The sequence below is a fragment of the Calidris pugnax genome, unplaced genomic scaffold (assembly GCF_001431845.1).
Source record: "Calidris pugnax isolate Ruff unplaced genomic scaffold, ASM143184v1 scaffold52, whole genome shotgun sequence".
In the NCBI taxonomy this organism is placed as follows: domain Eukaryota; kingdom Metazoa; phylum Chordata; class Aves; order Charadriiformes; family Scolopacidae; genus Calidris; species Calidris pugnax.
Window position 1 is genome coordinate 980,112 of NW_015090811.1, and position 17,279 is coordinate 997,390.

Here is a 17,279-nt window from a genome sequence, read left to right on the forward strand (position 1 = left end):
AGCCCTGAGTTTATAACACCTTAGGAAACCAGACATATATAGTTTTCACTTCAATTATTTATGCAGCTTGTTGTTGATTCCTTTTTGTCTGGTAACGCTGATGAAATGTTTCACTAACTCTGTTCTTCTTCCGTCCAAGGCTTTATTCCATTGTACTTGGCTTTTCCCTGTGAATGCTCTCCAACTCCTACCAGTGGGAGTCAAATAGTTTACTGGAATCCTGAATGGGCAGGACAAAAAGAAATTTGTTGCCTAGGTAACTCAGCAAAATAACCAGTTTATGTAAGTGTGCCTGCTTATCTGCTGAAGCACAGATGAGCATGTATGCCTTTAATATTGTGTTCTTTTTCTAGTGCTTCCTATGAGTATCCATGCAGATTATACTAATGAAATATTCAGAGAAATTCTCTCTGTATAACTGATTCATCCAACAGGAATGCCATGGATTCCTGGATACAGGCAAACCAGGTAAGATCAATGTAAAAATTAACTTTCTGCTGTCACTATAATGTCGTTAAGTTTTTAGATCTGATTTTACTGGTGGCATCAACCTAATGGTTTGATATTGCCAGTAAGTATCAAGTTAACACTGAGTAAAGTAGGAATTTTACTTTTCTTAATAAAGAACACGAAATTACATCGTCAAACTGGTTTTTACAGAGCTGCTTTATCCCTGAATCAGAAAAATGTTCTCATTGAGAGTTGTCATTTAAGTATTCTTTAAAGATGATTAACGTAATGTCAGATCAGAAAAACTCAGCCAATTCAATGCATAGACTTTAAAGCCAGATTGTTTATCTAGTCAGGACTTATCAGAGTCAGTCTCTGTGCATCCTGTGTAAATGCTGACTCCATTCATATTAACAGAATCTTTGCTGTTGACTGCCACAGCACCAGCATTTCATGGTCTGAGCATTTCAGTTATTTGTGTATAAAAGAGGGAGGGATAATATTATTCCCTTTCTCCTACTCTTTGTCTGTCTGCTCTGTTCAATTAGACTACAAACTCTCTGGAGCAAACTCTACTTTCCTGGTGCCCAGAACAATAGGGCTTCTTGTGGCCTATAACATTCATAATAATTTGATTTGTTTCCTCCGTTAATCAGATCTCAGGGCGAGATGTATTCTGCCCAGTTCATACATATTTCAGGAGGCCACCAGCTGTATCTGTAGGACACACAGGAAAGCATCCGATCAGTCGAAATGTAGATGGGAGAGACTTGGTGATGGAGGCTGATGCCCACCCTGTATTTGCCCAGCTCAACCATTTCAAGGACAGAATTACTGGTCAAAACGTGGATGAAGTGGGAAAGACTATTTGTTTCTTGCAGGGATGGGACATGCTGCTAAATTTCTTAGCAGAATTTTTATGGGCAGGTTGTAAAGACCTGAAAACCAGGGTTTTTAATGGAAAGACCAACACCATCTTAAATATTTCATTTCACTGAAATAGCAGATTGATAATTTTTCACATGCTTTGGGAGGAATGCATTTGCCATAGAAGATCTGAAGCCCAATAGGCCTTGATGTGGACAAATACATTTCATTTTATACAAAGACAAAAAATGGTAAATAAAAAGGCCCCAAATTAAAGTCCCTTTTAATTTTGAAACACATCTTTTTGGGTTTTTTTTTCAATAGGCAGAGAAAAGGTATGTTGAAGTGACCTGATGAAACTCTTAATAGTCTGTCCTCTACTCACCCTGTAATAAGCTCAGTTCGTACCACCTGAAGTTTTAGTGAAACCGTAACAATTACATTGTTAAGCTTCAGGTAACGGTCTGACAATTCAGCACTTGTAACCACAGAATTCCTTTGCATAGGAGCTGAAATTTTCTGATAAACGCTGTGCTCCTGTACTTTACTGGCACAGTGAAGTTTGGCAGTGGGATTTCTAAGATAACGTTTCGGAGACTTCAGTCACTGCTGGGGAAAGAACATGCCTTTCTATACAGAAGAATTTTGTAACGATCAGCCTTTTTAACGACCAAGAAGAAGAGAAAAGAGAAATCTGAAGGAAAGGGGAGATAGGGAGTAATTTTTCTGTGAAGACATTGGAAGGTAGGAAGACTGAACCTCAGAGCTTTGTGACTGTATGGTACTTCCAGTTGAATATCCCTGGGCAGAGGGGTTTACCATGTACTTTTTTCCGCATTGATCTTGATCTATTTATCCCTTCTTCTTTCAGTATGGAGCCCGGGAGCTCAAGTGAAGAAGGAACAGCACCTGTAATGTGGGAGATGCAGATCGATAGGGCATGATTGACTGCTCTATTATAACCTCACACAGCACAGAGCTGAAACTTGGTTCCCATAACTACTGTTCGAGCTTAAAAGCCATCTGTAAACTTCAGCAGGGACTAGGCAATGCCTGCAACAATATTGGGCTGCTGCAATTCCATCAGTGGCACGCTGCCAGCTTCTGCACTTTGTCTGAGTGAACCAAGCAAACTTCATATCAAAGACATTTTAAAGTGAATATCTTCACTAGACTTATTCTCAGAACCTGTAGCTTTAATGTTTTAAGAAAAACACAATGTAAAAATAGACACAAAACTGACCTGTGGGTTCCCACCAAGAGAAGAGTCTCTTGTGTTCATTCTCAGATGCAAACTCGAAGAAGGAAGCCTGGAAAATTTTTTATAGAATGCCTGAGCATGTTCAAATGAGTCAAGGACATTCGACCTAGTGAAGAGATGCTCACGAAGAAATTTCATTAACCTAACATAAAATATAAGACTTTTAAAGTATCTATTAAGTTCTTGGATAAATTGATAAGGCATTTAACAGCCATTTAACGGAGCAAGGCATCTTTTAGGTAAAGAAAAGAGAAACTTCATGAGGGCAAAATTGTGAAAGCAATTCAGCAAAGTGAAGTTGCTGGAGTGAGCACACCAGAGATTGGTCTGGAGGATCACATATCTTGCTACAGGTATCGCCAACCTATCTTTAGCCACCTTCTGGAAAGACGGTTCATCGATACCAGGTAGATCAGCACAGGAATTTGTTTGATGTGCTTAAGAGATTGGTAACAATACCTCCTAACGTGACTGCGTTGCGAGGTGACAGTGTTTCCTTGGAGACGGTGAATCCATACAGCCCCAGCCAGGATCCTGGCTGGTTACCTCTCCTCAGAGGATGTTCAACTACCTCTCTATGCAGGGGCAAAGAGATGGGAAGATAAGCTTTGACTGTAGACAAATAGCCTTATGCAAGATGTGAGGATTTTATGCAACAGCAAGACATGTCCGAAAGGTAGGAGGGTGAAAGAAGAGACGTAACTGTAGTCATTGCACAGCTGGCTTGACATGCTTTGACAACAAAGATAGTGTTACAGGATTGAGTGTCTTTTTAAAATGTACCAACCAGTATTGCTGATGGAGATTGTTGTGCTGTAAAAACAGGAAGAAAAATGGGGTTTTTTTTTCTTGCTGTCATTGGCTGATTACCGAAAAACAAAAGGTGTCTCACCAAAAAATGTATAATTTCTTGTAAGAATGTGTGAAAGGTACATTGATTAAGATGTGGAATTCATATCGATGCAAGTTAGATCCATGAAGAGCTGCATGGAATGTTAGTTGATATACAAGGAATGTATAATTATGACGATAAGACCTAATTATGTTAATTACGTCTTTTGGGGAGCAATTTTATGATGCATAAAGCAAGATAATTGATGATACAGCTCACAGCAAGGATGCATTGTAGCTATAACTTACAGGTGTGTTTGTTACTAAATTATGCTCAAAAGAACTGCTTTGAAATGTTGCATAATGTCTCATAAAACTCATATAAAAATAATTGAAAGGTAATAGAGCATGGAAACACTATGTCCAAGTCCTATACTATTCTAAATTCAGAGAGTTCTCATAATAAATGTTTGCATACAAGCAACAAGTGCTACAGAGCAGTAAATTGTGTGCATTTTGAACAAAGCACAAGTTTGCTGTCTTTTAAATACCTGTACAAAATGCGATTGTAAGTTAACCCTGCAGTTCGTTTCTGTTAATCAGCTTTGGCATGTGCAATTGGCTGAGACAACATAAATAACTGGGTGTTTGTATCACACAAGCAAACAGCTGTTTGTGCAAGTGGTTTGGACAGATCCATAACCGGCTCTTTTGGAGCCTACGCAAAATCAGCAGCTCTGACCTAGGTATAAGAACTCTTCACTTTAGGAGGGTTTATGGCCCTTTATTTAGTTTATTTGGGCTGGTTTTGCTTTTTCTTTTTCTTAAAGATGAGCTTAAAATACACTAGATTTGGTTCCTTTAGAAAGGTCCGTGTTTTTCACTTCCATAGAAGCAGGTCTGGAAGAGCTTGGAGCACTTTGTTGTTAAATAGTGACCAGACTTCCAGTTGAGGTCAAGCACACAGCAGCATGGGCCCTTTCCATCCTATACGTTCCATGATTTGCTGGGATGTGAAGCTGTAGCGAGCACCAGAGGAATTCTGACTCTGAATATGTGCAGTAGTACTATAAATAGCCCTTCCAAAATTTTTTATTGCGGGCATTGATCTATGGGGAAAGAAGCCATGGTTCAATGAAAGCTCAGCCTGCGCAAGGCTGCTGATTCATGTGAAGTAGCTGGGGATAAGACTACTGGAAGGCAGACCAGACCCCAGAACTGCTCAAAATGCTGGGAAAAGAACCTTTCAAATCCCAATTGCAAGAGTTTCCCTATTTATTCCTTCTTTATCTTTACTCCTCTTCCACTGAGTTTTCCTCTCTCCATGAGGCAAAGCTGAACCTGTGCAGTAGAGTCTAAAACGTTTGTTTATCAGAGCTGCAGGTTATATCAGGAGAAAGGGGCATTTTGACTGACAGTCTTTTCTTAACAGCTAAATATCAAAAATAATACACGGGAGGAATGTTTTTCACTCAGAATATCTTTCACTGGTGCTGTTGCAGAAGTAGCTCAGCTAGAGCTCTTCAAAGTATTTCCTGGGCTTTTAATATATTCCACCCTTAAAGTCAGCTGGACTCAAATGTACTTGCACTGCAGTTGGAAAATTTGCAGCATTTTGTTGCCTATGAAGACGTTGCCAAGATGTCAGTGGGAGGAGAAGCAGACTCATTTCATGGACACACAACTGACACTGACATCTTGATAACGTGTGACTTTTAACAGTAAACTCCACGGGAGAGCATGATTTTCCAAGATATGGCCTGATATCTCATAAATCATGTTTTGAAAAATGCAGTAGCTGTTCTGTTCTCATTCCTTCCAGTTTACAAAATATTTCAGGCACTTAATTCCCCACTGGGACTTCCACTGAGGAAAAAACATGAAATATATTGGGTTAGTCATGGGTACTTCCACTTATCCCCACAGTTTGTCATACTGCATATTCAGCTCATATGCAAAACTCTATAGATTTCAAGGTGCTAGCAAAGAATTGCTTTGTACAAATATTTTTTTTTGTTGTTTTATTATTTAGGTGAAATGGCTATTTTAGGTATTTCAATGATGCTACATGGAAGGGAATGATTCCCTGAGCTTTTTTGAAGTGATCAGAAGTCCTCCTATTTCAAAGAACCCTTTAGGCACTTAAGGTGGGATCCTTCTCATCAAACTTCAGATGCCTGGAAGTTGGGTCCACTCTCAGGAAAGCCTGTGGTCTCCTCATGTAGATGATGTGTGGGCTGTGATTCACTCCAGCCCAAATTAACAGGTATCGAGGATGGGCTGAGGGAGGGGGTTTCTGGACATACCCACTTGTCTCCAGTGACTGTAGAGGGAGCCAAGAACATTTTCTAAGCCTGGCCACTCTCAGGAAAGCCTGTGGGCTCCTCATGTAGATGATGTGTGGGCTGTGATTCACTCCAGCCCAAATTAACAGGTATCGAGGATGGGCTGAGGGAGGGGGTTTCTGGACATACCCACTTGTCTCCAGTGACTGTAGAGGGAGCCAAGAACATTTTCTAAGCCTGGCTTTGCAGGCTGGAAGCTGCAGCTAAGTGGGAGAAATCATACTTTAACCAGACAGAGGGTTTAGATGTTGAATATCAACTCGCATATTTTGGATTTGATATTGGTGGCAAAGGTATAGCCATGATATGAACAACTAGACTGAGCACCAGCCTCAGAAATTAGAATTTGGTCACAAGATCTTCCACCCTTACAATTTTAAGTTTTGCTTCTAATCTCATTTATAGGATTCTTAAAATATGATCAACTATCTCTGCTTAGAGGATGTCATAGATACCCTCCCTGCACCCTCCCTTCCCCAAGAAGAGAGAGAACCGAGGAATGCTATTGCCACAGAGGGTTTCCATTAGTGAAATTAATTCCTCTCTCATACGAATTTAGGTCTATGATTTATGATAAGCACCAATTTCTCACTGCAGGCAAAGTGAGAGGAAATGACTCAGCCTGGACAGACATCATGAATCTAATTTTTTTCCCCCTAATGCCTGACATAATCTAGTGTGTGGCTCCCAGAGGTGTCACTGGAGATTCATATCCAGCCGAAGGGCCTCACAATCGAGGCAGAAAATTTTATTACTTTCATGTATTGTGTGATCTGTAATTGTTTGGAATTGCATCCCGCCTCATTCATTGCCATTTCTTTTGCATCAATTTTGCAGCAAAATAGTAAGGAAAACAAAGCAAGGGAGAGAAAAGCATTGTCGCACTTGCTCCTTCAGAAAAATCTTCTGTGACATAATGTTAGGGTCCAGCTGGTGCTTATTAAACTCAGGCAGTTTTGAGATGAAAAATGCTTCCTTCTGTCGCTCTTTCCAATAGAAATCTCACTCCCTACCTGATTGGAGAAGTCTTATTTATCCCATATTGATTCTGGAAGTTTATGTTTTATTTTCTATCACTGCTATACAATTTTGTGAGCGGGCTTCTGCCAAAAGATCAGAAGATAGCATGTTAAATGGGTCAGCTGAAATGTTTTATCCCACATTTCAAGGGACTAGGAGCATATATTCATGTCTCCACAGAGGAGGCAGTATCTAGCTGAGAGGAAGGTAGGTTTTCAAATGCCTTGCACTCATTTGAATACATCCTAACAAATTGCTTCCAAAACTGAGAAGAATAATACATCTTTTTCTTAAGTATAAAATATTTTCTATTTCTTTCTCTGTTCTCATTTAACATACAAGAAAGCAGAAGTAAACAAACACCAAGAAAGGGCTAAGCAAGAGTTTCCAGGACCTTTTTTTTTTTTTCTCCTTTTCCTTTTTTTTTGTTTTATATTGACCAAATGTAAATCTTCTTTTCACAAGGCTGCCATGTGTGTGTATGCCTGCTGGTCTGTAGCAGCACACAAACATGAAAACAGTGATGACATCCAAAAATGCCCAAGTAAATAGCTGTTATTTTCAGAAATGATGAGCTTGCTCAGCTTTCTTTAAGTCACTTATGGTTTCTTGTGGCTGGTTTGATCCCGATAAAAGAAAAGCATAAAGCATGAAGGGAGGAGTAGTTCCGTATGTCAGTACCATTCTGTGCAGTTTTCATGCAATAGCCAGGAAAGATGTAATGCTGGGCTTTGATGATTTTTAAAAACATCAAAACAATCCTAGTAAGGTCAACAGAACACGTCTCTTCATGATTATTTGCCAATAATCTGTAATCATAAGTTTTAACTGATATTCTATTTAGCTTGTCTTTTGCACTCAATATGAAACTATCATTACTATCCTCAATAGACCATTTCTAAGCTGCATTTTTACTCTCCATTTCTGCTCCTGACTGTAATTGTTTTAATGATGCTTACTGACATCTGATACTTTCCGGCAAGCTCTCACCAAGCTTGTACAGCAAAAGTCAAATTATAGTGTTGTATGCACACACTTACTAAGTTAAAATTATGTTTTTGAAGTATTCCATGGTAAATTTCTAAATTGCAGCTGCTAGTCTGCAAATTATTCAATCTCTCTGAAGCACAATTGGAGAAATTGCACCATTTGGGGTATATAAAATGCACTTCTGAAGGCATTCTTAGGCAGTGAACTACAAAGCACAGAAGCACATGACTTCAAGACTTTATTGAACAAAGTTTGACTCTTCTTTGGAGCCTTGATATTCTACTAAAAGATATTCAAGGCATTAAAATAACTACGCAGTTGAGGTATCTTTTCATACAATGTTGATCCATAAGCAGGACTTCACAGGATAGAGACTCTTTATCAGGGAGTGGAGCGATAAGATGAGGGGTAATGGTTTTAACCTGAAAGAGGGGAGATTTAGATTAGATATTAGGAAGAAATTCTTGACTGTGAGGATGGTGAGATGCTGGAACAGGTTCCCCAGAGAAGCTGTGGCTGCCCCATCCCTGGAGGTGTTCAAGGCCAGGCTGGATGGGGCTTTGAGCAACCTGGTCTGGTGGGAGGTGTCCCTGCCCAGGGCAGGGGGTTGGAACTTAAAGATCTTTAAAGTTCCTTCCAACTCGAACCATTGTATGATTCTATGATAGCAGAGGACGTATCATGCTATTGAACAAGTTCTGGTCTTCATTATCTTCAAGACTGAGTAAGTCTTACCCCTCACTACTCTGTATTTTCTGCCTTATAAAATAGTTTGCATTTCTCCGAAGAGAACTCATTACCTGTTTAACATCTCCTCTCTAGTTCCTCAGGTCTGACTACAAGCAATCAAAAGTTCCATAAAACCTACTCATCCTGCTGCTCCATCCTAAGTGATACACACACTATTCCACCGGTTTTATTACAAAACAGAGGATTCATCAGGCAGAACTGTGATTTTGGGCAACTTTCTCCTGTAAGTATTTGGCTTGCCGGTCTGATTACAAGTTTATAGAAGAGAGACTTGGACAAAGAATAACTAAGGCTGAAATCTCTTCCCCAGCTTTGAAGCTGATTTTGGTTTGCCTCCTTTTATCTTCCAAAGCTAGATCAGATTATAAATACGATTATATGATATGGTGTCAGCAGCAGCAAGGGATTTGACTCAGTGGCCCAGGAAGCCTTTGAGCACTATGCAGAGAACTGGATCCAATGGGCAAGTATCTAATAAATCATGAAGAGTCTGTGTACATTTGCGATAAAGTGTCATAAGCAGGAATGCTATGAAAGGTAACAATACAGATATTTGGCAAGAATATTTTTCTCCAGTATTTCGGTTAATTCGTAACGTATATGGTGAATCTCCACAGCATTTACCAGCTTGTGGATGTGTGCATAGCTCAGCTGTGACTGGAGGAGATCAGTCAGAGGTGTGTGCTCCATCTCTCCTCTCCCCTCAACTCCACCATCATGGTTTCCACTGAAAGAAACGCTGCAAGTTTGAGCAAACTTGCTCCAAGAGGTTCCCCCACTGCAGGCAATTGTGATGCTGTGTCCATTGGGCATGGCACAATCACACACTGCAGGAAGAGCTAGAGATCCTGTTCCTTCCTCTGTCCTAGGAGTCTGATGCCTGCGAAACTGTACAATGTGTTTTAGTGGAAAAGCAAAATGGGCAGAAACATCATGATCTGGACTGCAGTGGCAGGTTTTCTGTACCTAGATTTAGTTCAGGATATATTCAGGATATATTGTACATAAGCTTGTCCAGAACTGTCTTTACATGCACACGCATTCACAAATGCAGACCATCATATCCTCACTTCCATACATCATTTTGCTATTCACCGGATGGTATTAAGGCAGAAGACATTGTAAACATGGATGAATATTATTTCTACTGTAATCAGGCCGGAAATATGAGAAAAGACAGTGCCAGAAACTGAAAAATCTTAACTGATTCTTTTATATCTTTATTTTGCTTTTTCTAAGCTTCCTTCTGATCCCTTCAAGTATCTCAGCTGGCAGGACATAGAGGAACATGATGTTCGAGGGAATCAGCTTCATTGTCCCCGCGTGAGAGATGGTAAAGATCCAAAAGACTTATTAACGTTTAAGCCTTAACTCCATTTACTCAAAGCGTATGTCCTTAAATATTATGAGCTTAAATCATGGAATTTGCCATTGTTTTGAAAAGGGGCAGGATTTCATCCCATTTTGTACATTTTTCTTTTTTTTTTTAATAACTGGGGAAATACTCTTCATAATTTTTAAAATGGGAAACAAAAGCCAGAACTGTAATTTGAAAAATTTTAGTATAAATGCGGTGTTGGTTACTTCTCTCAAAAGTTCATTAACATTTGAATATTGTTCAGAATGCAATAGCCATATGCCAAACAAGAAGACAAGAGTGAAATTCAGTTCTGCAAATGGTGTATTTTATTTTAAGACTGCATTGGCCTAATTACAATCTATAGACACCCTCAAGAACGGACAATGAAAGGTGGATTTTAAAATCCAGTGTTTGCATGTTTGGGTTTAAACAGTGAAAAAATTCCACACTATCCTTGCTTTAGGTAGGAATTTGAAGATGTCCATAGCATTTTGGTAGACTTAATATGAATGAGCTTTTGAGTATGGCTATTTATCCCAGTTGCAGCTGTTGTCAGTGGACTGGAAGTTACAAACATATCCTTTTCTCAGGATAATTAAAGGATAAATACATAACCATTATATAAACTCAAAGCATTTGAAAAACTATGTAGAAACAGTATTTTAGAATTCAGATGCTTATGCTCAACCATTTAGAAAAACCTTTTATTCTTAGCTTAGAAGAAATGTCACTTGGTAACCAGGTACCAAATCATCATGCCCTTAGATTGCTTGCTGAATTATGGGCCTAGAAATGGTAGAAAAATCTTCACATTAATTTACTTCTTCAAAGCCTGGAAACCTACGCACCTATAATATTATATATATTTCTTCATTTCAGATATCTTCCCAGCTGTATATATAATCTTTCAGCAAGTAACTAAGTGCCAGTTCCATATCACATCCACTATTGTAAATCTTTTCTTTTTTTTTGAGCAGGGCCTTCAGAAGAAGAGCTATTTTTCAGAGGAGAAGAACATTATTTGAAAAAAAGAAAACAAGTAACTGACACAGAGAAGTGGCAAAAGAAACAGCAAGAGAACTGGGAAAACTGTGCTGTAAAACTTTCTCATTAATTCTTTGTACTGTAGTAGAAAATCAGACAAATAATAAGGTGTGAGCTGCTCCTTGCAGTTAGCAGTTTTAAAGTTCAGGTTGGCACCATGACATTGGAAACCAGAAGAATCACTGGAATATATTGTAATTTGGATTCTGACCCAGTGCAAAGAGTAAACTCCTGTGTTGTGACAGGGCTTCATTTGTGCTTGGGCATGTAAGAACTAGTGATGTTTCTTACCTGCTTAGTGCCTAGTGGTAAATGAATGGTTAGAGAATGGAGTAGATTAATTTCAGCTCTCAAATTCACCTTTTAACTCGTTCTGACATTGAAAGATTTAAAGATACAGTTAATAGAAAACAAGGGGGGGGGAAAAAGTGACAGATCTTTTTTTTCTTTCCTTCCCAGGAGTTGAACCTTTCATTTCAAGACCTGGGTGATCTTTACCAGGTGGAAAACTTCAAAAGGGTTCTCCGAAGATTAATTCGGGTGGAAAAACTTTGGTTGGTGGACAATTCTTTGACAGACCTAAGTGCCATAAGGTTGCCAAGGTAGACAAAATGTCCTGTTTCTATTCTAATGCAATATCACTGAAATCAAAACTTTTATTTACTTCAGTAATAGCTGGAGCAGACTCTTGAGAACTGCCAAAATGTGGTATTTTGGGGGGTATTATAGTGACAATCCATCAGTATATTGCTGAGTTCATATCCCGAGTTGAAAATTCTCGGTTAGGAGGTCAGGTGATGTCTCCTTTATTCCTGGTGGATAATTCATGAGTCTTATCAAGTTCAGTGATATTTTTGTGAAAAGGGACAGTTGTTGAAGACTGAAGGAATGTATATGAAGAGATGGTGGAACATAACACAAGCAGAGAGGCCAGATGTGACCATGACAACTATTTTTTTTACAATCCATCTATTGCTACTATGTTGCCGCATGTCTAGGTGTATGGGAAGTTGTAGCATTGAGAACAACAGTAATGATGTATTTGTGTTCAATATAAAGAAAGCTGAGAGTATAAAGTGCAGGGATCTGATCTTGAAGTCCATGGGTAGGCAAAAATAACACAAATGTAAAACTGGTGTGAAAGCAGGTCTTGAGGAATCAAATTCTTTTGTCTCTCATTAAAATCTCTTAGGTTGTCATGACTCCAACTCCATGAAGAGCCATCCCTGTGTTGGCTTACAGGTATGAAATACTACAGAAGTGATCGGTGATGTCATGTGCTTTATACTTTACAGATGCAGAGAACTAAATGTCAATAAAAATCACTTTACGTCCTTCAAACAGCTGCCAAAGATGCCTCAGATTCAGCACTTATCACTCGCTGAAAATAACATTATGACACTAAGTGGAATATCAGACTTCAGACAGACTCCACTTGAATCCCTTATACTCAAGAGGAATCCTTGTGAATTTCAAGAAAGATACAGACAACTGTAAGTCTTACCCTCCAATAGCCAACAAAAGTTCAACAATGCAAAGAAATGATTGGGAGCGAGTTCAAAAAGAATAGGATCTCAAATACAACAAGCTTCCCCAAGCAATCTTTTTTTTTTTTCCCCTAGTCAACTATCATAAATGCTTCAGGAACATGGGCTGGTGAGCCAGTATCTAATAATAGCCACAAAATATTCAGAAACTTCCTAGGAGGCTTTCTAATCACATGACTGGCAGTTCTTGAACTGAACTAAGTCCATGGATCAAGTTCAGAGACAGTGAGTAGGGCAGATAAATTAGATTCCCTTTTATTAATAGAAACTACCTATTACTCAAACTCCCTTCAGTCTCATTGCATCCCTCGTGTATTCTCGAAGGAGTCTAAATTGCATTACATCTCAGAGATGGAATCAGAGGGATGTGTTGAAAGATGGGAGCTGAGGCAAGAGAAAACTAAGTTACCATCATTTGATTTTTGTGGATTCTTTCCTCTCTGGCAGCTCTGTGGAAGCTGCCCTGCCTTGAACACCCCTCTGAGTGGAGGGATGTGTTGTGGGCAGTGAAACCTGAACATTTTTTATTAGCTCTTTATCAGATACATCCTGCAACAAATGACAAATGAAGATTTCCAACAATACAAAGGTATTTTTGATATGTTTGAAGCCACTGTTTGTTTTTTATCAATGTCTATTTTGTTCTCAACATTTCCCAAGATTATTTTCCTCAATTTCTATTTTTCTTTTGTCTCCCTTTAAGTGTATTCTCCAGTTTGCCAAATCTGAAAATGCTGGATGGTATCCCCAAACTGCCAGAGGACTGTTCGCCCCCAGATATCAGGTTTTTTTACAAAATGTGTACTATACTCTAGCACTGTATTTTTGTAGGATCACAGCTGTGCTAGAATCACCTCACTTAGAAGATGTAATAAATCCTATATATGGAAGTTATTATTTTTTTCTGATCAAAGAGATATTGAAGCAGAAATATAATTTTTTGGAACACATTTGTGATACTACGGACTTCAAGTATGGGTAAATGACATGTAAATAAGACAAAATGTGTATACTGAGTGTCATGAGTTTGGTGTATTAAAAATATTGGGTGTCTGTCTTGTCTAGGAACTCTGTGTAGACAACTTGCAATTATTGACTCCCACTGCATTTATTTAAAATATGCCCAAGTTTGGATCACCTGTCCATTGTGGGAAATGGTACAGGGATTAATATCCTGGCTGTGAAGAAAAGAAAAAAAAAACAAAAAAAACCACAACTGAATAAAAGAACAGGCTATGCAGTTTCCTTATTTATGTCCCACCAATGTACTAGTGCTATTTAATGCACTTTGTAGATGGGAAAGGCAGAGCCACTCCAATCATTTTGACCCTTAGAAATAAAAAAAAGTAATGAAAACCCTCTTTGCTTGGGAGTTTGGTATGGCTAGAGAGCACTGGGGAGGTAAATAATGGAAAAGGAAAGGACTCTTTTGACTCATTGCTGGCATTGTTTAGGAATGGCTTGTTGCTTAATAGAGGTTCCTCAAACCAAAGCCACAATGAGGGAAAAGAGCTGTGGAAGCTGAAAAGGGATTTGTAAGGGCTCCCCAGGATATCTGAATGCAATTATCTTTGAGAGGTATCTGTCCTTGTCTTTGATTCATTTGCTGTTCAATTTTAGGTGGTTTTTTTTCCAGGCAGCTCATGCTGGCATACAAATAGCTGTGCCACTAATGGTTCAGGAAAAGAATGGCAGAGCAATGGAAAATGAAGACAATTAGCAGAATTGCCTAATTCCAGAGACACCCAATAAATTCTCTGCTGTGTATTGGCTGCAGGCAGGGTATGGTACATGGGGAGGAGTAATGACTTCTCAGCCCTGTAGAGCTCCGCAGTGCAATGACTTATCTGCAGAAAGGTCGCAGCAGCTCCCTATAATGTCTGTATTGTACCAGGGCAAGAGAAATAACCAGCTTGAAAAGTTTCCAGGCTCTCCCTTAGGACCGTCCTTACCTCTCCCACAGCCCAGCAGGCAAAACACTCGAGGAAAATACTGCAAGAACTAGATCACGAGATTTGGAATGTATAACAGAATCACAGAATCTTCTAGGTTGGAAGGGACCTTAAAGATCATCTTGTCCAACCGTCAACCTAACTGACAAAAATAGTCACCCACACAACAAACAAGGAGCATCATCACTAAACCATCCCTCCCAGCACTACATCAACCCGTCTTTTGAACACCTCCAGGGATGGTGCCTCAACCACCTCCCTGGGCAGCCCATTCCAATGTCTGATAACCCTTTCAGTGAAAAAATTGTTCCTAATATCCAGCCTGAACCTCCCCTGGCACAACTTGAGGCCATTTCCTCTTGTCCTGTCGCCTGTGACTTGAGAAAAGAGACCGACCCCCATCTCTCTACACCCTCCTTTCAGGTAGTTGTAGAGAGCAATAAGGTCTCCCCTCAGCCTTCTCTTCTCCAGGCTGAATAAAACAGTATCAAGCTCAAAGTGTTTTCGACATCCATGAAAGGAAAAAGACAACAGACCACTGCAAAGAGGTGTCAGGTTGAGGGCTCACACTTGGAAAATATTCTTGTGATTCATAGAAGCAGCTCAGTTCCTTCCCAGCATTTACATGCTTTGATAACTAGATCCAGGCAGTGTAGTCCACCCCAGCAATGGGAACAGACCCTACTAGGACAAACCCCTCCATAAACATGCTGCAGAATCAAGATGGTAAGGTTCAACAATACACAGCAACAAGCTTTTACAGGTTCAGAGGAGACATGATGTGGTTTACGCAGAAACAAGGCAACCAAAGCTTTGAAACATAAAATCAACATAAAAAAAATCCGCTGCTGTGTTTGGGAATGGAAAGGGTGAAAAAAAAAAAAAAGGTGAAATGTATTCTTTTGCTTGAGGATGTATGTGATAAAACACCCATCTCCTCAGAAGCAAGGCAGGGAGCAAGAGCAGAAAGGAAGCAGAGCCTGGAGGACCACCCTTACTGACCCAGCCAGAGAGAGCCAGAGTCAGCGAGCAGCTGAAGGCTGTGTGTCTGGAGACGGGGAAGGGAAGCAGCCTTTTCCCAAGGTAACAGGCACTGGGGAGCATTCAAATCAGCGCTCTTCAAATCACAATGAAAAGCACTCGAGGTCTAGGCTCCCTTCCCAGAATCCGGCATTAGCAAGTGAGACTGAGCTGGGAAATTGCCCCAGTCCCCTGGGGAGACATTTCAGATACAAGCTCATAGTGAAGCTACCACCCACTTCTCGCACATATAATTAGGAGCTGATGGAGTCTCTCCTGGGAACATGCTCAGAGGCTTTGCTCTTTAGACCTGAGTCCTGGGTCACTCACAAGAAAGAGGCACAGACAGGGATTTATTCTTTCCGGACAGGAGGTTGGTTCTACTCTCATAATTTTTCCTTTTAGTATTTTAATGGCCTGGCTTTGGAATCCCGGAGAAATATGAGGTAATATCTGGGGAGCCTTGCTGATTTTATTTAAAGTGCATCCAGGAGCAAGAATGTACTGGTAATGTTTGAGTCACTTTGCTTCAACGAGCTTTAAATGAGATGTTCGCTATCAGCAATGTCACATGGGAAACTGGGGGGAAAAAAGAGCAATTCTGTTCCAGCTGGTTGACTGGACAACAGCCATAAGACCAAGGAAGCACACTGGATACGTTTCAACATTACCAGTCAACTAGAAACCCCAGCAGCAGGAACCTTTTGAAACTGGCCTCAAGTTCATGCCAAACCAAGGAGAAATTAATGTACATTTGGGGTTCTAAATGAGATTATGACTATCTAACTTTCTTTTCCTGCCAGGCTTACACTCAGCTTTCCTCAAGAAAAAAATTGGGCCTGCAGCAAATCACTCTTGAGGTTTATTCTGTCGCTTTTCCACAGTTGTGTTATGGAATGGCCTGATCTGAACCTAATCTATAACTTCAAGAAAATCTGGAAGGAATGGAACAAAAGTAGAGCCTTTATTTTGCTAGAGCTTTGGAGATTTCGTCAGCTGTGATTGCACTCTGAAATCTAAAAAAATAGCTACCACCTGTGAGCTCAGTAGCAAAGTGTCATGAAATCAATTTCCAATTACACACAAAGATTCTTTCAAATTTGACATTTCATGAAAATTTAGCAAAGGGTTCCCAAAGTCTTGCCTAACATCATGGGACAGGTCCAGAGCTGATAGAGCTCAGAACTGGGTTCCCAGGTCTCATTTTAACTGTCTTTTGGGGTTTATGTCTATGTCTCTCAATACAAAAGAAAAAGTGAGGAATATCAAATCAAAAGACAAACTCCTTAAATGAACAGAGAGAAAACAAGATTTTTCATTTAATCCATTTATTATGATCTCAGGAATTCCAGCACAGTGTTTAAAAAACTTGTATTATAGTACATGGGCAATGGAAGCAACCAAAGTTGGAACAGAAAAGAAATCATCAACTACTGATGAGCATTTCAAAGAAGACTGTTTGCTCAAAAACATGTGAACCTTGTAGGACACGAAGCACAAGCCCCCTATGTTCATACTGGTCCAAATTATTTAAATTGCTCAGGAAATAAAGACTTTGAGCCAATAACCTTCTCCAGGACTGGGCATTGCAGCACCAGCAGTAGGTGTGAATACACTGCAGAGGAAAGCAGTGGCTTTCCTTGCAAAAGGAGACCTTGCAAAAATGTCTTCTTTTAGTTCCTTCCACTGAGCTTCAGAGGCTGAGAGAGCATCGGAGGCAAATCAGAGCTGATCAGTTAAGCCTGTAATTCGTCATCACGAATGTTAATGCAAACAGCTGAAGCCCAAATTTATTCATCTACAGCGAGTAAATAACTTGTCAATGATTCCCTAGAGTTCAGC

The 17,279-nt window shown here is 39.8% G+C and overlaps 1 protein-coding gene across 3 annotated transcripts; it reads left to right on the forward strand.

Moving 5' to 3' along the window:
• Positions 1-328: 328 nt before the first annotated feature.
• LOC106886135 lies at positions 329-13,821 on the forward strand. Of its 3 annotated transcripts, none has more exons than XM_014938828.1 (8): positions 329-468; positions 8,587-8,737; positions 9,132-9,191; positions 9,754-9,847; positions 10,852-10,970; positions 11,378-11,520; positions 12,214-12,411; positions 13,169-13,821. In XM_014938828.1, exons 1-8 carry the CDS (start codon positions 437-439, stop codon positions 13,278-13,280), a joined length of 909 nt encoding a protein of 302 aa, XP_014794314.1. In that variant the 5' UTR covers positions 329-436; the 3' UTR covers positions 13,281-13,821. The 3 variants fall into 3 exon arrangements, with proteins under 3 accessions (XP_014794314.1, XP_014794316.1, XP_014794315.1); XM_014938829.1 differs by lacking the exon at positions 329-468 and adding an exon at positions 2,971-3,254; XM_014938830.1 differs by lacking the exon at positions 9,132-9,191.
• The last annotated feature ends 3,458 nt before the right edge of the window (positions 13,822-17,279 follow it).